At 33.6% G+C, this 24,229-nt stretch overlaps 1 protein-coding gene across 10 annotated transcripts in view; it reads right to left on the bottom strand.

Annotated features, from left to right (window-relative positions):
- LOC115218630 (activating transcription factor 7-interacting protein 1) overlaps positions 1–24,229 on the bottom strand; it is a 110,157-nt gene that overhangs the window by 38,712 nt on the left and 47,216 nt on the right. For 6 of the 10 annotated variants that reach the window (XM_036507493.1, XM_036507467.1, XM_036507457.1 and 3 more), the window contains one exon: positions 5,475–5,535. In XM_036507493.1, the coding sequence (XP_036363386.1) occupies positions 5,475–5,529 (55 nt within the window). In that variant the 5' untranslated portion in view covers positions 5,530–5,535. Of the gene's footprint in view, positions 1–5,474; positions 5,536–12,811; positions 12,965–13,898; positions 14,002–17,962; positions 18,172–22,693; positions 22,700–24,229 lie in introns of those variants that run through there. The other 4 variants (XM_036507479.1, XM_036507485.1, XM_029788546.2 and 1 more) reach the window with 4 other exon arrangements.

The raw sequence follows: 24,229 nt of genomic DNA, 5'->3' as shown, positions 1-24,229 counted from the left end.
GTTAATAGTAACTGCTAATCTAATTATTAAAGAGAATGCCAGAAGTTACAATGTAATGGAGTTATTTTCCACATTTCAATTGCTTTTAATTGTATAAAACTTTTTCAATGTAGAATACTGATGTAATTAAACAGATTTCATGAAAATTGAAGAGGCATTTTTTATTTTAGTTTTTGTCTTTTTTTATGCCTTATGTAAGGAGCAAGACAGTATGAATAAAAACTCATGCTATTTCATATCTGATAAATATTGTTTTCATTATGTTTTCATTATATTAGTCATTAGATATGAATACAAAAGAGACAATACTGTTAGTAGCTGTATTAGTATATTTAGTGCATAATTCCATTACACATAGTTTGAAGCATTCACTATTCTGCAACATCACTGAAGCATTTATGATATATAATTTAATTGTTCAAAAATCAATTTGTTGAATGCAGAATTTTCACCAGCATGAAAAAAAAATGTAGTTGAGGCTAACATAATATAGTGAGCCAAAAAGAAAATGAAATTAACCCATTATGTGAAGTAGAAATATTAGCATTATAGACAATTCTTGTTGAAAATTGCAAAGAGAACCCTGGAATTTAAAATGATTCAAAATTCATGTAGCAGAGAGTGAACCACATCCAGAGTTGTCAGCATTTCTATATACATCAAATTCACTCTTCACTACATATCATTTATTTTGCATCAATTCAAATTCCAGAGTTCTATCCCTTAACTTATTAAAAAATATAAGAACTTAGTGCTAATGGTTCTTATTGTGAGTTTACTTTCAATTTATAAAAAATTGATTTGGATTCACATTGAGAATATTACCTCGCAGATAACTACAATTTCAAAAATGTTTAGGTTAAACTCAACTAGAATATCATAAATTTGAAAAATATAGCCAGAGCTTTCACCATTTTAAAGACTACAACAAAAGTAGAGTAGCCCTTAATTACTTACAGGAATAATTGTTTTCATAATATGAATAAACAAACATTAGATTATAAGAAAAACTATTTATAAAAGCAGACAACACAAAAATATATATTTTTTTTTAATTACGAAGTGCCAATATAACTATAAGAATATGGTTTAACCATTTAGCATTTAGATTACTCTCTCAAATGTAATTGTAATTTATTCACATGGCTTTGAATTAATCATGTATTTATCTTGTAGCTTTGAGATTTTGATATGTGAATGTATATTTTTAAAATGATATTGTAGGGATAGTGTCAGAGGCCAAATCTGATCAGCTTTAACATTAAGCAGGTAGAATAATATTTGGACCAAATATTGTTGGTTTAAATGCTAAAGGGTTAAAAAGACTAAAAATTTCTATCATTAAAAAACTAAATTCTTTTCCCACAAAGCAACTAGCCATATGTCCAGTGAAAAAAAAAGAAAATTACTCCTTTTTAATTTAAATAACATAACTTTTAACTAAATTTAAAAGAAACACAACAAAGTTATTATAAATAAAATTTAACTGAAGATGCTTTAAATACTATTAACAATACAGATCACAAAAGATCAAAATTTGTTTTTTTGCTTGTCTTATCTTAGCAGACTGCAAGTCTTTACAAAATAAAAATTGAATTTTTAAATTATATAATTGTAAGATCAATTTTTAAAAAATCAATCATATCCAAAGCTTATTTTTAATACAAGTCCATTAATAACTTATATACCTTGAATATCAAAGTACAATTATATTTATCAACTTGAATCATATATTTCTCTAACATTTAAAATGTTATGAGGTCTTAGAGCTACTATATTAGCTAATGATCCTAATTCCATTATGCATTTTCAACAGAAAGAAAAATTAGCTTGCTCTACAACCGGAGTGTAGATATTAAAATTAATTCAAACTTCAAAAGATCAACAAGAAAGAGTAAAGACTAATATTCTTAAAAATGAGTATTATTGAGTTTCATTATCCAGCTTGATTACCATCAAAACCAAATTATTTAAAGAAATCCTTTCCTATAATCTCATATACTTGCAGTTGTTCATTTTTGAGAACTTTGATAAAGCCAAAGTTGTTGCCCTTGACTTCACCATGTCTTAACGTCATGGGAATGAAAAAAAAAACTCAATCACTAAGCACCAGACAGAGGCTACTAATATATTGCAAACTATATCACATTGAGAAGCTTTCTTTCACTACCCAACTAACAATTCAACTGTCATTTTATTTCTCTACATCAACAACTTCATAGCTCAACTATAAAAAAAATTTTAATAAAAAAAAACTACATGCAAAAGAAAAAATTAGCAATCTCATATTTTATACAGGGATCCTTTTCATTTCTATACTGTTTTCTTTTCCTTTTTACGCATGTTATATAAAAACTCCTCTCTCCCCACAGCAGACTTTCTTCTTTCCCCCTTATTATTTCACTTCCAACACATCACATAAAACATTATGCCCAATTCTTCCTTCTTGGAAATTTAGTTTACTATCAGTTCATTCTCCTCACCGCCAACTTATTTGAGGTCGAATAGAGAAACAGGGCCAACGATTTGTGGGTAGAATCCTGTCAGTAGACTTGCTTCTTGTGTCTAACGTAAAATGTGTTAATACGTTCTAAATTAGCTACTTCAGACTGTTAATACGTTCTAAATTAGCTACTTCAGACTGTTTGACTGAAAAACTTTAACATCCAAGAAAAGCAAACAAGTGTGTTACTTGCACAGTTTATGCCACTTTAGCTGTAGATCAATCCTGATCAAATATTTTCTATATATGTATATATATAGGCACAGGAGTGGCTGTGTGGTAAGTAGCTTGCTTACCAACCACATGGTTCTGGGTTCAGTTCCATGGCGTGGCATCTTGGCCAAGTGTCTTCTACTATAGCTTCGGGCCAACCAAAGCCTTGTGAGTGGATTTGGTAGACCGAAACTGAAAGAAGCCTATTGTGTGTGTGTGTCTCTGTTTGTCCCCCCACCCCAATATTGCTTGACAATGATGCTGGTGTGTTTACTCCCCCATAACTTAGCAGTTCGGCAAAAGAGACCAATAGAATAAGTACTAGGCTTACAACGAATAAGTCCTGGGGTCGATTTGTTCTACTAAAGGTGGTGCTTCAGCATGGCCACAGTCAAATGACTGAAACAAATAAAAGAATATATCATCATCATCTTCCATCATCCATTTAATGTCCATCTTCCATGCATGCATGGGTAGGACGGTTGACAGGGGAGCCAGCCAAGGTAGAAAAACTACCCAAGGCTATTGTGTGTTTTGGCAGGGATTTTACGGCTAGATGCCCTTCTTAACAACAACCACTTACAGAGTGAACTCAGTGCTTTTTACATGGCACTAGCACGGGTGAGGTTAGTTTTGGCAGGAATTTTACAGCTTGATGCCCTTCCAAACGCCAACCACATTAGTGTGGACTGGATGCTTTTAATGTGGCACCAGCACTGATAGGGTAACCAAGTAACTCCCAAGACAAGGAATTATGACAGGGGCAGGGCATTTGAAGAGAGAAACTTGTGTCAGAGGATGAAAGGTCAGAGTGTGACAAAGAGACAGAAGCAGGTGTCTTTCCACAACAGAAGGAGAATCAGAGGCATTATATATATATATATATATATGAAGCCATCAAGACATGACCAACTATCTTTTATTCTGACATAATATATCTAGAACAACTTGTCCAATATATCCTTGCTTTTAATAGATAGTTGGTTGCCAATTCTAGAAGATCAATCAGGTTTCGTCTTTATCAAATGTGCAAAACTACTCAATATATTTTACTATGGAAAATGGATGCAAGATATTCTTGAAAATCATGATATAACCATCAATTCAGAAACTAGTTTGTGAAAGATCACATCATAAAGTTAAAAGCATTATAATCACCATCCACTTTTCCATATTAGCTTTTCTGTGCTGGAATGAACTACATAAGCATATGAAACTTTTGCACTTCATCTTATGGCCGATCATTTTTTTTTTTTTAATATCATATTTATTTCAACTCCATTTAAAAAAAATTTCTTTTCTTTATGCATTGTTATCAACAAAAGCATCATCATCATTTAACATCCATTTTTACCATGCTCACACAGGTCAAACAGAATTTGTCAATGCAGATTTTCTACAGCTGGATACCTGAATTGTCACCATCCCCTACTTGTTTCCCCATGGTCAGACATGTTCTTCATGGAAGACTGGAAATGAACAGCATCACTTGAAGGTGATCTTGCTTACAATCACCACAATATCAAAACAAGAATACACACACTACAACAGGGTTCTTTCAGTTTCTGTCAATCAAATCCACTCACAAGGGCTTTGGTAAACCTGGAGCTATAATAGTAGAGACGTTTGCCCAAGAAGCCATGCAGTGGGACTGAATCCAAGGCCACCTACACCTGGTTTGTTAAAATCCATGCACTATTGTAAACTCTTATCTCAACACTCATTTTGAGTATATTCTCAGCCAGTTGCATATAATATCAATATGGTGAGTTATCAACTTTGTGAAGGTACAGTTAATCTAAATGATATATTTCTACCACCATTGTAAATCTACTACCTGTATTTATATACACAATATTTAATTCACATTTCCTTTACTTTATGCAAATATATTATTGGAATCACCAATGCCTAACACATTACTTATAGTAATAATAGAGTCATATAAAATTAGCCTTTTCTACCAGGTTTCAAACTTTCTCAGTTAAACAGGTTCACACGAGCTTTAATATTGCAATTCCTTATTCTATTTCAGAAAAGAATATGGATAATGAAAGCAAATAAACAGTAACCTGTTACAAAGGACTTAACAAAACCACTTTCATAAAGCAATGAGATACAAAATGCCTTTTTAAAATGCATTAAAGACAAAACTTCTCATGATATTACTAATAGTGGATTAAGAAACTATTTTGTTTTTCTCCCAAAGAAAAGATGCTTACATTTCAAATGCTAAAAATAGAAAAGAACACAGAATAGCATCAATTAAACTAATAGAAAAACAGTGTCACTTACACCACTAATCCTGTAGCCAAAACATTAATCTAACTAAATGTTTTGCTTTCTATATAATGACAAGAATATCTGTCATCTTATTTTGTAAACCCAAGTATATAATTATGCAACAACTATTACCAGTTTCAATTTTCCCCCATCATACTCACACATTCATCATGAAGCAAAATACTCTTAAAATACAACTGTTATTCAATTAGTATACAGAAAAGACATGCAGATCATTAAATTAATTAACACAAAGATTAAAAACAAAACATGCAGATTAAAATTTTATCACTAGTTACTTATATGTAAAATCTTTCAAATATGAAGTTTTCTATGTATGTGCATAAGCATGTGCATACAACAATGTGCTTTAAGAATGTATTTTAAAATGCATGTTAAAATTATAAACTATTTAAATTATTTTTTTAATAATTCACAATAACTGAAGATGTTTAATAAAGAAAAATTAACTTACTTGTACTGGATGATGAAAAGGCTGCAGTGGTAGCAACCTTCTCTACAGCAGACATTCTTGCCTGAAAAATATTGGTAGGTAATTCTTAAAAATGCTTTTGCAACAACACTTAATATTTAAAACCAATTAAAACAAATATAACATAATAGAAAACATAAATGCGAAGATTTTTTTTCTCTCATCGGGTAATTTCAATGGACAACACAAACCTCCTTAACATTTGCTTTTTCCATGCTAGCACAATATTGGAATTTCTCAGCTACATCTGTCCATCTCAATTTAATCAATCAATGGATAGATATTTATTAACCCACAAAAATGAATTAAATGGTAAAATCAAAATAGTTCAGAAATTCCAATATTTAAAAAGTGAACATAAATACAATAGTGATGACGATGACAACTGCTACAAACTTGACAAAAGTGTAATTCTTACAAGCATTCAAACTGGCCATATCCAGCCTAAATACTCTATTTTGTGTCCAAACTACCCTACAATGTAATTCTAAAAGTAAACAATCACATCATTGAAACCTGAAGACTATGAAATAATGCATGATTAATTCAAAATAATTTGAATGAATAAGCATTACATGTGACTGAGCAATGAATGTTAAAGAGTTAAATCCTATAGAGGCTAAGTAAAAATGTTGAAAGTGTAATAAATGTAGTCCATGTTTAATTTTAAATGCCTCTGACTCCAATTCTATTTTTAAACTAATATTTTTGCTGTCCCTGATTGCACACAACTTACATGGTCAAATAAAATCATCAGGCTGCTATCTTAAACTGTTAAATTTGGGCTTATAGCTTTAAGCTCAGGGCACTGCTGCTTTTATCATTATTATTATTTTATGTTTGACTTTTGCTTTACATTTGTACAAGTTGGCTCCAAGTCTCACCCAGAGACCTCAAAAGACAAGTTAGAAGTTCATGTTGGTGTTATGCCTAGGGTGCCATTATATTTGGTTTTTGTACATAGTGTTGTTCTAGAGAATGCTTAAGAAACCATAAAAAAATTATGTGTTTGTTTTAAAATTTGAGATTACATAGAAAGTATCTTGCTTAGGATATGGGCAGTTCCCATAAGCACTATCTTTTGAATTTCTGCCATTTGGGGGTTTTCTGGTATCTGAGCTAGGTAGCAATCAGCCCCTTTTGCTATCATTCCCAGGGCACCTATAACAGCTATTGTTTTAGTCTTCAGGTTCCACACTTTGTTAATTTCTATTTCAAGATATTTATACTTGCTCAGTTTTTGGTAGGTTTTGACAGATACGTTTATATTGATTGGGACAGTCATATCAATGAGGAGGCATGTTTTTTGTCTGAAGTCTTTCAATATGATGTCTGGCATATTTGTATCTATATTTCTGTCAGTTTGAATGGTGAAGTTCCAGAGGAGCGAGATGTGATCATTTTCAAGCACTGGAGGTGGTTTGTGTTCCCACCAGTTTTTATCATGGGGCAAGTCCAGGTTTTCGCAAATTACCCAGTGAATATATTGTGCAGCTCTATCATGCCTGTTGAGATACTCTGTAGGTACAAGAAGACTACACATAGAGACGACATGATCAATGGTTTCATTTTATTGTTGACATATATGACATGTTGGGAAGCTGCCATTCTTTAATATGTTGGCCTTGTAAGTAGGCACTGATCTTGGGCTGCTATGATAAAGCCTTCTGTTTCAGATTTTAAGCCAGAGAAGCCATTAGCCATTGATGGGTAAGGGCTTTGTCAACATCAGCATTATTTGATCTCTTTGGGTATTTACCACTGAGAAGTTTTTCTTGCCATTTATCAGTCAGAATATCAAAAGCAGCAGTTTTAGTACAGGTTTTCATGTGCTTAGCTTTTTCTGCGCTTGTTTCTAGTATGTCTAATTCTGGAATTTGTAGTATTTGGAATTCACTTACATATTCCTTTGCCTGTTTTGTTACTGAGTATGATGCTTTCTTGTTTTCATGTCTTGAAGGTGGCAAGTAGGCAGAATCATTAGCACGTTGGACAAAATACTTAATAGTATTTCACCCATCGCTACATTCTGAGTTCAAATTCTGCCAAGGTCAACTTTGCCTTTCATCCTTTTGGGAGTCAATAAATTATATATATATATACACACACACACGGATGGATGAAGAGAGATGTGTGAAAAGTGCCACTCCCAAACAGTTGAAGGAATCCGGGGTAGAGGTAGACCCAGGAAGATATGGTCAAGCATGACCTTCGAACGTTGGGTCTCACAGAGGCAATGATGAAAGACCGAGATCTTTGGAGATATGCTGTACTGAGAAGACCCGACAAATAACGTGAGTTCATAGCTGTTTCCTACACCAGTTTCACATAGCAGCCCCAGCCCATCCAAAGTACCTTGGATCACAGAACGGCCTGCTGTGCTTACCTTGGATCGTAAGGTGACTTGCTGTGCTTGAGGAGACCTACCGAGTCAAGTACATCAACATCAAAATAAAAAATCAAATAGAAATTGTAGTTGTGATACCTGTACCGGTGGCACATAAGAAGCACCATCCGAACGTGGCCGAGGCCAGCGCAGCCTTGACAGGCTTCCGTGCCAGTGGCACCAACTGGTTGTGGCCACTGTCAGCCCCCCCTCCCGCACCTGTGCCAGTGGCATGTAAAAAGCACCCACTACACTCATGGAGTGGTTGGCATTAGGAAGGGCATCCAGCTGTAGAAACACTGCCAGTTCAGACTGGAGCCTGGTGCAGCCTCCTGGCTTCCTAGACCCTAGTCGAACTGTCCAACCCATGCTAGCATGGAAAACGGGTGTTAAACTGATAATGATGGTGATATATATATATAAAGAATTTGTGCCTAGAGTCAAATAAAAATTCTCTCTCTCTAATATCTAACATTCTAAGATAATTTTGGGTTAAAGTTGTTTCTCTCAGTATTATCCGAATTTATTATAAACACTTATTACAAGAAAAAAGATGCTTAAAACTTCAAAAAATAAAAAAAAAAGGTTGTTTTTTTTTTCATAAATAGATCTTTAAACCCATGTTTCTTATATGTTGGCTAGTTTTTAAAATCCAGCTGTCCACCACTTACCTAGCAGGAACAGCTTGAAATACCAAACCAATTGAAGACCGACAAGTTTGGACGTGCTAAGACCCAACTCTGCCATAAATGAAGGACTAGGGATGCTTCACCAACAACAGACTGACTTTACAAATTTTATACTAATAGAAAGAACATTAAAAACTAATGATCTTTTTTTTTCCATTTTACTTAATGCCGACAAATAAAATTTCTCTCATCCTGATAATTACTAACAGCGTAATAAATGATAAAACCACGTGTTTTTGTTTTTGTCTCCTCCCCCAAAATGAATTAACATTAAATACACTAACCTTTCTAAATGTGTGTGTGTGTAGCCTTCTGGCTCGCCACCTCTCAGTCAAACCGTCCAACCCATGTCAGCTTGGAAAGCGGACGTTAAACAACGACAATGACAATGATATATATATTGGTGCAGGAGTGGCTGTGTAGTAAGTAGCTTGTTTACCAACCACATGGTTCCGGGTTCAGTCCCACTGCATGGCACCTTAGGCAAGTGTCTTCTACTATAGCCTCGGGCCGACCAAAGCCTTGTGAGTGGATTTGGTAGACAGAAACTGAAAGAAGCCCGTCGTATGTATATATATATATATTATATATATATATATATTATATATATATATATATTATACGTGTGTGTGTTTGTGTATCTGTGTTTGTCCCCCTAGCATTGCTTGACAGCCGATGCTGGTGTGTTTATGTCCCCGTTACTTAGCGGTTTGGCAAAAGAGACCGACAGAATAAGTACTGGGCTTACAAAAGAATAAGTCCTGGAGTCGAGTTGCTTGATTAAAGGCAGTGCTCCAGCATGGCCGCAGTCAAATGACTGAAACTAATAAAAGAATATATATATATATGGTTAATGTCGACATTATTACCCAGAAATGAAATTGAAAAAAAAAAAGTGTAGAAAACGAATATGAAAACAAAAGTGCGTGGAAAGCAATGGGGGTGGGGAGAGGACTTCGGAAAATTCACAAGATTCAAGTTTTTCCCTCATAACTTTTTGGAAAAATTTTCTTTTTTTGAATGAAATTTTATATAAAAAGCTTTCAAACGGCATACATTACGATTATAATGAAATTTGTGGGTAAAATCTTTTCCGAAGCGTTGGGAAGAGGATTTCAGAAAATTCACAAGATCCGATTTTTCCCCTCGTAACTTTAAGGAAAATGGATATCTTTTAATGAAATTGTACATATGGCTGTGGTAAGTAACATACTTACCAACCACATGGTTCCGGGTTCAGTCCCACTGTGTGGCACCCTAGGCAAGTGTCTTCTACTATAGCCTCAGGCCGACCAAAACCTTGTGAGTGGATTTGGTAGACGGAAACTGAAAGAAGCCCGTCATATATATGTATATATATATATATATGTATGTGTATATGTTTGTGTGTCTGTGTTTGTCCCCCCAACATTGCTTGACAACCGATGCTGGTGTGTTTACGTCCCCGTAACTTAGCGGTTCGGCAAAATAGACCGATAAAATAAGTACTAGGCTTACAAAGTCCTGGGGTCGATTTGCTCGACTAAAGGCGGTGCTCCAGCGTGACCACAGTCAAATGACTGAAACAAGTAAAAGAATAAAAGAAAAGGAAAAGAATATACCTTTCAAACAGCATGCATTACTGATGCCTAATGCGCCGCAAACTTTGTTTTTGTTGGGAGAAAAAAGGGAGGAATTATTGGAAAATGTTTTTCTTTTCTTTTTTTCGATGAATGAACTACGGTGACCTAATAAGCCACAATCTGCAATTAATATATCCAGTGATTTTTAAGAGGTATGTGAAAGATATTTTGTTTTAATATTATAATTTTACTTGTTTCACACACAAACACTAACATGGTTTTTCTAAGGATTTTGTATCATTCTTTCTCTCTCCTAATTTTTATAACTTCAACAGTTTCACTTATTCTTTTCAAACTTGTTTGAATTTTCAATCACATGTAACCCACACTCTAGAAAACGTATTTCTGCAAAATGTAATCTTAAAATATGGGTAAAAGAAAAGTGGCTAATGCAGTTTCGCATTTCACCATCAAAAATGCATTTATTGTCCCACCCCACCCACTTCCGAACAAAAATAAGGGGTTTACGGCGCATTAGGCATCCGTAATGCATGTCGTTTGAAAAGTATTTATATACAATTTCATTAAAAGATATCTGTTTCCTTTAAAGATACGAGGGAAAAAAAATCGGATAATTTTCCGAAGTCCTCTCTCCACCCCCTCAGAAAAGATTTTACCCACAAATTTCGTTATAATAATAATGCATGCCGTTTGAAAGGTATTTACATAAAATTTCATTGAAAAAAAAAAAACATTTTTCTAAAAGTTATGAGGGAAAAACTCGGATCTTGTGAATTTTCCAAAGTCCTCTCTCCACCCCACGTTGCTTTTCGCGCATTTTTGTTTTCATATTCATTTCCTACACCTTATTTTTCACTCGTTGCACTATTTTTTTTTTTTTTCGATTTCGTTTCCGAGTAATAATGTCAGCATTAACCATCCAGTGCTTCTCAACCATGTTTTTTGCCCATGAACCCTTTGATTCCTACTTTATTCTACTGAGCCTCCATAACCATTCGCTATATATATATTTTAAATCTTACCGTATTTTTATAATTATTAAGAATTGTATTTAATTTATTGCACATAAATCTTAACATCAAAACTTTTATATGGACCCCCTACTCCACCCAGGACCATATGGTTGAGAACTGGTTTAGTGGAACAAATCAACCCCAATATATTTATATATTTTTAAAGCCTGGTTCTTAGGAATGAGATAAATTCAAGTATTGCATTCGATATTTTCTTGTAGAAACAACCTTCTTCCAATGACCATCCAGATTAAAGGGTCTTAACCTAGGAGACTGAAATATGGAAATTTTATAACAGGTATCCTCTTTGACGCAAGAAAATTATGGTTTATTAAATGATTGAGCTCCTAATACAATTCCAACACACTACAAAAAAAATCTATTTTCAATTTTTCTCCTCTCCTCAAATCATAATATTTACACAAAAGTTTTGTAATTCTCGAGTTTTTGAAATTGAACACGAGACGCAGAGAAACCAGCACAAATTTAAATAATTTCAATATTTTTCCTTAACGGTCATAAATTTTAGAACAGGTTCGTAATTATATATAGGAGTATACCAAAAGAATGCCTATATATGTATATTACACACACATTATATACATATATACAAGCATACATTCACACACAACACTTTTCATATATCAAATTTTCTTTAATTTTGTTATGAAAACATGATTTGGAAAACATTTAAATACTTGTACTTTACTTATTGCATGTCCTTTGTAAAGCTTTGTAGAAAAAGAAAAGAGGGAATCTACAATGTATTTTTTTTCCTTTAAATAACTAACAAAACGAATAATAAACACTATGGTTTTCGCCGACACACCCAATTCACGATGTCTCTTTCGCAAGAAAGATCATGCTTCTGTTTTTATTAAAAATATATATTTAGTCAATGCATTTCAGATAATTTCAGGAATTAAATTTCTGATTTTTGAAATATAAGCTAAACTTGGTTTGATTTCTTTTTTGTCCTGTTACTCCACTATACATCATGTTGACATAAAGAATAGGAAACACCTTCACCCTCCCCTTCCCACTTAGACGTCATTTCCGGTAATATTTAAACGTCACTTCCGATATTGTGTGTTCAGGTGAGACTGACGATAGCTATAATAAAATAAATATTAGAATCCCAAAGAATAGTCTCTAAATAGTCTGTATAGTTGTATTAGTGAAAATGTTATTAATCAGTTCCGTACAATTAAAAAAAAATTATTGAAAATAAATTTTCAAAATGCACATTTTCAGCGTTAGACTGGTTTTGCTTTAACAGTAAAAGTTTACTTTAAACTATAAATAGCTATTCTTGAAATGTTTTTAATGACTATAAACGTGATAGCATGAATCTGCTAGAGATACTAGGCGATAAGAAAGGTAAAATTCTTTTTCAACGCAACTACTTATTTACCAGTATGACCAAAGAGCGAACATTTACCCAAAATGCAACACTGCTTCCGCTTACCCCCATCTAAGATATACTTTTCTTTATAAATATTTCTAAATTTGACTTTAAAATTAATAATTTAGAAAATGGAATGATCGTAAATATTTAAATACAAAAATTTATGAAAGGTTATAAAAACTTCGCAAGTGCAATTAAAATGAAAAAACAAAATTACAACAAGCAATGCAAATTACGTACCTATAAGATGTGCTAAGATATTTCACCAAAACACGATATCTCACAAACCGTAGTTTTTTTATCCATTTAGCATTCATAAAAATTGCAGGAGAGAGAACTTGAACCGAAGATGTAACCTAACAATCTGAAGTAGACTGACACATGATCTCTTTCGACTGTAGACTTCCGGTATACAGTTTATGAAATGTATGCACTCTACACTACATGGTTTACAGCATAGATTGTATGCAACCATAAACATACATTCAGTTATCTCGCTAAAGTTAATTTAAAAGAATATGGAAATACTATATTGCTAAATACGGAGATATTTACTGAAAATATTTAACCATAACTGAACAGCTTACTTTTTTTCATTTGGAAAGACCCTTTATTTAAACAAACGTTTGAAAATATATCGTAAATTAATAACTACAAATTAAGAGATTAATATCTCATGTAATTTAATTACAAATTTATAGAAAAGACAAAAATATATATCCAAAGTTGATAAATTATTACTATATACATTTATTTTAAATATATTCATTAAGCAATGAGTATTTTTTTTAAATCACTAAAACTACATTTTAATAATAAGCCAAGAAAATTCAAATCTTTTTATCTTAATTATTAATCAGCCAAGTTTTCTAGATATAAGTTATGTCCCTTCATTTGACCTATTTCCAATTTGGCATAAAACACTGGCGACCTCATTTTGAATGAGGCTGCATATCAATAATGAAAACTAGCTATATAAATATTATCGCATATACAGATGTTATAAAACGAATTATATAAATAGAGAATAGCGGATGTATAAACATGACATTGAAAAATTCTCTGCAAGCTTTAAAAAGAAATGAGAAAGGGATTCGATAATCTGATAATTGAGTAGAACGCGATGAGTTTTTTTTTTTTTTTATCTCCATAAGAAATCTCTACAACTCAGAATAAGCGTGTTGAAACTGAATGGGTCGCATCTAATCAAAACATTTCGATCGTGTTATATTTATAAAAAGTATTGTATAACAAAAGTGATAAAGCAACATGAAATGATATAAGATATTTTAAGCGTGGGCGAAACAAAGACAATAAGGAAAACTACCTGACTAGTTTCGAACTATATATCACGCTTATCAAAGTATTTCTTGTTCGTTCATTCATCCATCCATAGTACAATGGTGATGATGACATCACTTACGGGCTTGAATCTGAGACAGTGCATCCAGGACTGAATGACTGACTAACTGTAACGCTCCGCTCTTGCTTTGTCGTCTATAAGTTTCTCAATTATAAAATCATAGTATTATATACACTACACACACACACAGAAACATGCATATAGATGTATATACGTATACGTGTATGTATACACACACACACATATATATATACACACACACACATGTATATGCATACACACAAGTATATACATCGTCACCAGCATGTTATAACGTTTCATTTTTCTATATTCGCATAGGTGGAACAGAATTTCGAGGCGGATTTTCTACAGACGGATGCCCTTCCTATACATACATACACATGCACACGCAACCAGACACAGATCATCATCATTTAACATCCTTTTTCGGCGTAACTTCGGTATCAGTACTGGATACATCTCAAGAAAGTTTTTTTATATATATATAATAGGGGGGGGTTAGGGGAGGGACAAAAGGGTTTCTGTTATCTTCAGAAATGTAAACAAAGCCACTTACGGTACCTATACCGTTTTCCATGCCGGGTTGGATGGTTACACAGAATTCCACGAGTAGTAGGGCTGCACCGATACACATAAACATACAAACTTGCATAACTTTATACACGCGTATAAACACACACACACACAGTGTGTGTGTGTATGTATATATTCTATATACATACATATTCTATATATATATACGTTTACATTAATGACCTGTGGGGACACTGTATTTCATTGTGCAACCATAACATACTACAAAGTATATTCAGCGCTTTTATAAGTCTACTACGTTGACGGTACTATTACATCACTCGTTACAGATTTATATAGATTTTCTATAGAAATTATAGCCAGCGCTAATTTTCTTGCGGCGTTTTTCTATATACTACAAAGTAACAAAATCAGTGCTGGATAAAATTCTTCCAGAAAATTTGTAGAGATAACCTTAATAGTGACATACGTATACATACTATATATGCGCACACACACACACACACACATATATATATATATATATATATATATATATGTGCTGCAAGAACATATTGAGACAATGAGATATTCCCTTGCTCGGAAACATGTAAGGGTTAGGGAGGGTATCCAGCTAAAGAAAATCTATCTCAAAAGCATGGAAAAGTGGGTATTTATTTATATACTGTTTTACTTGTTTCAGTCATTTGACTGCGGCCATGTCGGAGCACCGCCTTTAGTCAAGCAAATCGACCCCAGGACTTATTCTTTGTAAGCCTAGTACTTATTCTATCTGTCTCTTTTGCCGAACCGCTAAGTTACGGGGGCGTAAACACACCAGCATCGGTTGTCAAGCGATGTTGGGGGACAAACACACACATACATACATACACGCACATATATAATAAACAGACATGATTATAGTGTCAAGTCCTTAAAGAATATAGATTACATGAATAACATTTTATTGAGTAGTAAATTTTAAGAGGCGTCTATTTTGAGTGAGCCAAATTCAACAAATGCTTATATATAAAGAGGTATTTACGTATACATGCATGTGTGTATATGATTGGAGTCTGGGACAGCTCTCCAGCTTACAACGCCAGTCAAACCATCTAACCCATGCCAGCATGAAAAATGAACGTTAAATGATATGTATATATGTGTGTGTGTATACACACACACACACACACACGTTTATGTATATACATCTGTGTATGTGTGTGTATGATTTGTTTCTAGCAATATAGGTGCTTGCCTGCACTCTCAGTCACTAAGAGTGACATCTGAATTTTTCGTTTTTGGTTTTATATTGTGTCTTTTATTATTATTTTTATTATTTTATAAAGTGTGAGTATAATATCAATTTAGCACTATAATAAAATATATGAAGTAAAACATTGCAATAAAAATCACGATTATCATTTTTTAGGTCAACTTTTCCCATGTTCACATGGGTCAGACGGAATTTGTTGAGGCAGATTTTCTAGTCTGATGCCTTTCCTGCCACCTACCCTCACCAGTTCCAAGCATGATAATATTTCTCCTTACCCAAATACATTTTCATGGCAGACTGGAAATGAACAACACTTGTATAAAGGTGACACCCACATGAAGTCAAGATAAGGAGGCACACACACATATCCAATGGGTTTCTTTCAGTTTCCATCTACCAGACTCACAGATTCACTCACAAGACTTTGCTCAGCTCAGTCTATAGTAGAAGACACTTGCCCAAGATACAGAGCGGGGCTGAACCTGATACCATGTGGTTGGAAATGAACTAAGTCACACAGCCATATCTAAGCGAATAAAACCATATACAAAAGGCACAGCGTAAAAACTTGCAATGAGTGATATAACAAAAAACTTCCAACATATTTGGCATCCAGGCAATGCTGGGTGTCTCTACTAATAGCAAATTTTGTAACCGCGCGCGCGCACGTATGTGTGTGTAACACCTTGTGCAAGATCCATTGCACAAGTATTGACCAGTTTTGAAGGAGCTCAGCATGAATGAGCCTTGAAACAGATTTAGGTTTAGAGTGCCATGCATCAGTTTAACACCCATCATAGTGGTCATTATGTTTTACAGATGCACAAACCAAAACAATTTGTGCCAGGAGCTTTTATTACTGTTTCATTTGAGAACGGTTTTTAAGGAGTTTGGCAAGCACCTATTTGAGAAGTGCATTTTGAGCATATCCAGATATCACCACCAAGATACTATTTGATCCTTGTTACTATGACATGCTGAAGACGCACGCACACACATGCACAACTTGTCACGTTTTTCAAGTAAAAACAGCTTTGGACGCTAAACGGGTCAATACCTCTATTCGTAGAGTAGCCATTTTGAATCCTCGCAAAGATGACTCAGTAGAACATCGGATACATGGTGAGGCGGGGTGTTAATATTTGAGAAGGAGACGATAAATAAAAAATGAAGAAAAACGGAAAATATTTTTTGAAGAATAGCCGAAACTGAAAGATACATACTGCATTCCATTCCTGACCCACTCCATTTATAATCTCCACAACAAAGAAATGTAAAAATATAATTGATACTATTATAGTTTGAGAAGAAAAATAATAATTCCCGACGGTGTTTTAACTAGAAAGATATGATCTTTGATGTTCACACACAAGAGCGGTGACAATGACTTTTAAGTTTGCGTCTCGTAGCAGTCTGGAACTTCGAAGTCAGTCACCACCCTTTTGTAAAAGTATAAATATATATACTCTACAAAAGGTATTGAGTAACCCTCCAGTTTAATGTAAAACTTTTTTTTATATAACTCAATGTTACATATATTACTCAAGATTATTAAGTTATGCATACATACACACAAGTGTGTGTGTGTGTGTGTGTGTGCGTGCAGGCGCATTAATATGAAATTTATACACTACTGAATTAAAAAGATCGTTGTGTACTGCAAATTATAAACCATTGCGTAATGAACCTGACATACTACATACATATATATACACACACACACACATATATAAAGTAAAGTGCACAACAGTTAAGCCATAATGTGTGTGTGAATTTAGATTGTGTAGCGCAGTTAACCATAATGCATTGCGTAATGAACCTGGCGTCGCTAACAATGGAAAAAGTTAACGCAGATTATTCAGTTAGTTTTTCAGTTAAAATCGTTGTAATAAGCGTTTGTGTTCTTTTTGAACAAGAAAAAAAAATCAATGGAATGTGAAGAAAGCTCATTCACTAATCCTAGAAAATAATAAAAAGGTCTGACGTATATAGGTTTGTTAGATTTCTCAATGTAACAGTAGAATTGACTTGATGTTAAAGGTGTGTTTATAACCTCGTCTCACCTTAATTTTTATCCAGCCCTCATCAAAGAAATACAAAAATAAAATTTGATACAATAATTTGAAAATGAAAGTAACGATAATTATCAATGTTATTTCAATATATATATATATATATATATATATATATATATATTCCTAAATATAAATATACGTACGTACACCGCAGCAAAAATTCAACCGTTAATTAGTATCCTCAAATTCATTTTGTTTACGTAATACTGCGATAACTGATTGTATGGTAATTGTGAAAAGATTATTACATTGTTTTTATCCTCAAGAAGGCGTGTATATTACGTGAATGTAAATCATAACATTTAAATATCCATAGTGAAATGTAATCATACGTACGCATACATACAATTTACATGGCTATGAGTCTGTATGCGTGTGTATATATGTGAGGGCACATAAGTATGCACGTGTTACCACAGGCATAATGCGGGTAATACAACACTCGATAGTAAAATGTAAACGTAACATAAGAAAATAATTATATTTTTAACTATAACGAATGCATACATGTACACGCATGCTTGAGATGGGTTTGGTAAAAATCATACTATGAAATTAATTGCACACAAAAAAAAAATTCCATACACAACCACCACCCTGTAATATTTTACACATAAGCAACATACCACACATTGTAGAAAGTAGATTTAAATAAATGATGAACTGTTTCTTTTTAATGTGCATCAAATTAAGATACAACTTAGTAATACACTTTAGACTGATTAAATACTACTGTTTTGCCACTGAGATTGTTATGGTAAACTGCCATTCTCACGTTTTCAGTGGTTATTGACTTATAATCTACGGTTAAATTACGGTAAAGATTACTGATACTACAATACAAAGTGATCAGCGTACGTTTAAAAAGACTGCATATGTAAAATAATTGCGATATATTTTTTTAATAATTTCACGCTAATTTTCTTTTGATGCTAATGTACATCTGTCATTAGAATATGCTATGGTTTTCTAGATATATATGCATATTCTCTGAGAGCCAGTCACAGAAAACATTTTCACAAAAAAAAAAAAAACTATTTAGTCTTGCCGAAGACATAACTTCTCTAGTGCTGGTGCCATAGGAAAATGTACCCATTACACCGTTAGGAAAGGCATCTAGCCATAGAAGTCAAGCTGAAGTTTGAGATATTTGACCAAGACATTCAACCCATGCCATCACGGTAAGCAGATGTAAAATGAGGATAACAATAATGTTTTCTTTTTGTTTCATCTCTTATTCTTCTACCTAATTTTTACTTACAAAAGATGCATGCTCATAGTGGCAAGTAGAATAACAGACAAAACGTGTGTGTGTGTGTGTGTTAATGGGCACTTCTCCTTCTGCACCTGTCACTTTGAAACATATGTAGCTACAGACATTGCTATCATGTTGCTTGTTGTTCCCAGCAGATCATTTAAAAGATTGTGGGTTGGGAGTGGTGTCAGTATTGGTTACATTCATTTTCACATGACCGATGATCATGGCGGGAGGTTATTAGAAGTGGCGGAGATTATAAGAAATCTAAGTCTACACCATAAAATGAACCAGTAATGAAATTTTCAAATTTGCCCATTCTTCTAATGTAAAGTGAATCATGCTGTAAGATATAATCCGTCATCAACAAACACCTCAAAGATGAGATGAACATGTTTAATACAAGACTTTTCATTTATTTATTTTGAAAAACTTGAATATGATTTGCAGATACAATAGTAACTAAATAGTGAAAAAAAAACTCCAATATAAATTCAATAGCCGATCAGTAAATTTTATATAAATATACAGACACACACACACACACATATATATATATATATACATGCACACACCCGTATATATAGATATATAGGCAAATCAATAATAAAAACAGGAAAAACAAAAATCAAAAGGACATACACAGTAAATATATTAGATTGACACAAAGAAAATTTGAAATGGAAAAAAGAGTGGGTGTGACCATCAGAAAGAGGAAAAAGTCCAGCGAGAAGGAGAATAGATTGAGAAAAGCATGTGTACCATTATATATATTAGGGAGTATAACTCCAAACTTACAGGGAAAAATTCAATTTAGTATTAAATCAAATTTCACAATATGAATTAGAGAAAAAAACACTATTATGCAATTCAAACAATGATAGACATAAACTAAATCATAAATAAAAACTAAAATATATTTTCATAAAACATATAACTAGATCACAAAAAGTATGAAAATGAATAATCAATATATAAGAAAAAACTACGTACGTTTTGAATTACAATAAAATTTTAATTTAATCGAAAATCAATTCAATTTAAAATTATAGTCACTCTTCAGGTTAACAATAATAGTTAAATAAATAAGCAAATATAGTTAAACAATATTTTTTCTTATCATATATTATTCATTTTTAAACATTCTGTGATCTAGTTATATGTTTTATAAAAATATATTTTATTGTTTATTTATGATTCGGTTTATGTCTATCATTGTTTGAATTGCATAATAGTGGGTTTTTTCTCTAATTTATATATATATATATGGGGCTTTATTTTACTGGAAAGTAATACATCTATATATACATATATATATATATATATATGGAGGCGCAATGGCCCAGTGGTTAGGGCAGCGGACTCGCGGTCATAGGATCGCGGTTTCGATTCCCAGACCAGGCGTTGTGAGTGTTTATTGAGCGAAAAAACACCTAAAAAGCTCCACGAGGCTCCAGCAGGGGATGGTGGTGATCCCTGCTGTACTCTTTCACCACAACTTTCTCTCACTCTTACTTCCTGTTTCTGTTGTACCTGTATTTCAAGGGGCCGGCCTTGTCACTCTCTGTGTCACGCTGAATATCCCCAAGAACTACGTTAAGGGTGCACGTGTCTGTGGAGTGCTCAGCCACTTACACGTTAATTTCACGAGCAGGCTGTTCCGTTGATTCGGATCAACCGGAACCCTCATCGTCATAACCGACGGAGTGCTTCCATCCATCCATATATATATATATATATATATATATTAGTTTGTGCACTATTGAGGTCAAACGTGTTTTAATTTTTGACAAATGATCAAAGCACAGAAATGGATAAATTTATTCCATAATTGTGCACAATTAGATGAGGCTGACTATAAAAAATGAAACAAAGAAATAAAGAGTGAAATGAAGAAACTGAAAAAATACAAATGAGCTTCTCATAAATAACCATTTAAGAGCATTCTAAAATTCTTTCTAATTTTAGCACAAAGCCAGCAATTTTGAAGGAAGGTGCTAAGTCAATCAAGTTGATTACATCAACCCCAGTATTTGACTGGTACTTATTTTATCAATCCTGAAAGGATGAAATGCAAAGTCAACTTCAGCAGCTTTTGAACTGCCAAAGAGGCAGGAGAAATACTGCTAAGCATTTTGTCCGACATGCAATCCAATAATGATTTTAAGTTTGGCATAAGGCCGCAAATTTGTTGAATATGTGCATTCAATGTTTCTGACTCTGAAGAGATAAAAGGTAAAATCAACAACAGAATGTATTTAAACAGCAAAGGTAGTTTGCTCAACTGTATCTACCAAAATATTAATAATAGTCACATCACTTGAAACTGGACCTTTAGATTGATAGTTTCCTTTTAGCTAGAATATAAAGAACATCACAAGGGAGATGTATCAACTAACTCTCTCAAACAAATGATGGTAATGAAGAAGAAAATGAAATCAGTTTAATGCTATCTGGACTAGTCTCCCTGCGACTTTTGTCACTTTTCAATATACTCAAGAATCCCCAAAAATTTATCGAAGAAGCACTATCAAGGAGTACCCAAAAGAAACTGGAATTTTGCAATATTATTGTATTCACTTAGCTTTATATGTTTATACTTTTATCGCCTTCAAAGTATTCTACAATTGAAGCAATGCATTGGTCCAGACGAGTATTCCACTGTTTGAAGCAGTCCTGGGACTCATGTGAAGTGATGCTTTTTTTAACACCTCTGTTGTTTTTTTCTTCACCTTTTCTACATCTGCAAAACGTTTTCCTTTGGGGACTTTTTGCATTCAGGGGAACAAAAAAAAAGTTGCAAGGAGCAAGATCAGGCAAATAGGGAAGATAAGTGGGGTCATGCCACTTTTGGTCAAAAAAATTGTCTCACACTCAAGGCAATATGCACAGGTGCATTGTCATGATGAAACTACAACACTCTACTTTTCCACAGGTCGTGGCATTTTAACCTCACCACATCTTGCAAACACATCAGAACTGCCAAGTAAATATCTGGTAAACAATTTGACCAGGAAGAACAAATTTTGTGTGGACAATTCCTTTCACATCAATGAAACAAATCAGCATCATCTTGACATTGGACTTGACACTTTTTGGGGGCATGGTGACATTGAATGCTTCCATTGACTTGATTTCCAGGTCATAGCCGTAGCAGCAGAATTTATCACCAGTGATGACCTACATATAAAAAGTCCAGATCAACTTGCAACTGTTCTTTCAGTTCACGACACACATTCACTTGTTACTGTTTTTTTAAGTTCTGTGAGCAAGCAAGGCACAAAACCAATTTTGCTGCAGCACTTTTCATTCACAATTCCTTGCTCAGAATTCATTGGCAGGAGCTCCAGGACACACCAGTCATATCAACAAGTTTGTCAACTGTTCAGCAATGGTCCTCTAAGATCAGTTCATGAATTTTCATGATGTTTTCATTCGTTTAGCAGGTCAACAGTCACCCTGAACAAGGTTGGTCTTCAAGCAACAACTCACCATTCCTAAAGAATGAAAACCACTTGTAAACTTGTGTTTTGCTCATGGCAGCATCTTTGTAAGCTGTTTGAAGCATGACAACTATTTTGGTTGCCATTTTCCTCAGCAGAAAACAGAATTTCAGGGAGGTATGCTGTTCCTTCATTTCAGCCATCACAGAAATCGATGAACAGATGAGAAGCACTGCAAAACAAAGATGCACCACGTGGCAGTACAACATTAGTCAACAACACCGGTTGGCAGACTGCTGCCTGGAGGTCACATCAAGTGGCTTCTAGTGGTGGACGCCTGAACTATAATGGGCTTGACCCACAGAGAACATTTCCAGTTACATTTGGATACCTCCTTGTATTTGCTGATGGCAAAGCAGTCATGGCACATCAAGAAACCACTAACAATCAATTATTGACAAATTCTGAAATGCATCAAAGTTGTTTCACTCAACAATTAGCCTCAGTATGAACTAGTTCCATCTCAGGTCTGCATCACCATGAAAGCTGCAGATCAACATCTTCAGATATGTGACATTGACAGCATATCATCATCATCTTCAGATTAAAAGAGACTATCATCACCAAAATGAAAAATTACTGTAATGTGAATGGTGTAAGGGATGAATAGTTGTTACCACATCCTAAGCATGTCATGGCATAGATTAGATTTTCTGAGGCAACTATATTAGCCAAACAGGGATATCACTCCGTCGAAGAACCACTATCCACAAAGAACAAATCTGCCACCCACAATACAGACAGTTACAGGTTGGTGAACACATAGAAAGGTGTGCTAGGAATCTTAATCCTAATTTCCAAATTTTCCCCTTTTATCAATGTTCACAGAACACCTCAATGCAACAAAGAATGAATAAAGAGGTAACTTTCATCAATAAATATCTTCCCCAACTAAATATGAACACATAACATAATACAGAACACTACTAACCTTACAATTAATACCTCTAACTCCCATACATCCCTTACATCATTCACATTACAATTCTATATCTAACCTAACTGCACCAAATCCAGAACCACTTACCTCACTTACAAATAATCTTTTTTCTCAGGAACTATTAGACCTGACACCATCCATTAATCAGTGTGCATTCAAACCAATGAATAGTTGTATTCAAAGCAATGATTAGTAACTTACGAAACCAGTATGCTTGAATCTCTTTAATAATTTCACAATAATGACTTTTATTACTTTTATTCCTACCTCAGGTCATCAAAATTGTATATATTTTTCATTACCTTGCATAAAAAGACTTTTTACAATGTGCATTTTCGTCTATTTTTCTTACTTTCCCCCTATATACATACATATACATACACATGCATACATATATATAAACATATACACATATATATACACACATATAAATATATATATAAATATACATATATATTTATAACGGACAGAGTCAAGACTATTGAAAAGGTTGCAAGACGCAACAAAAATTTTAGGAAAATAAAAATAAGAAATAAGTGGAAATTTTACCGGAGGAGTGTGTTAAATTATAAGGCACAAAAAGAAAATGACTCTCCCCAGACACAACAGTACATATATACATACATATACATATATACATTATATATATATATATAAATGTATGTCTGCTTTTCTTCCAGTGTTTACAAATAACATGGAAAAAAATAAACAG

Source organism: Octopus sinensis, linkage group LG1 (genome assembly GCF_006345805.1).
Source record: "Octopus sinensis linkage group LG1, ASM634580v1, whole genome shotgun sequence".
NCBI classification, from domain to species: Eukaryota; Metazoa; Mollusca; class Cephalopoda; order Octopoda; family Octopodidae; genus Octopus; species Octopus sinensis.
This window is presented reverse-complemented; position numbering and strand designations above follow the sequence as displayed.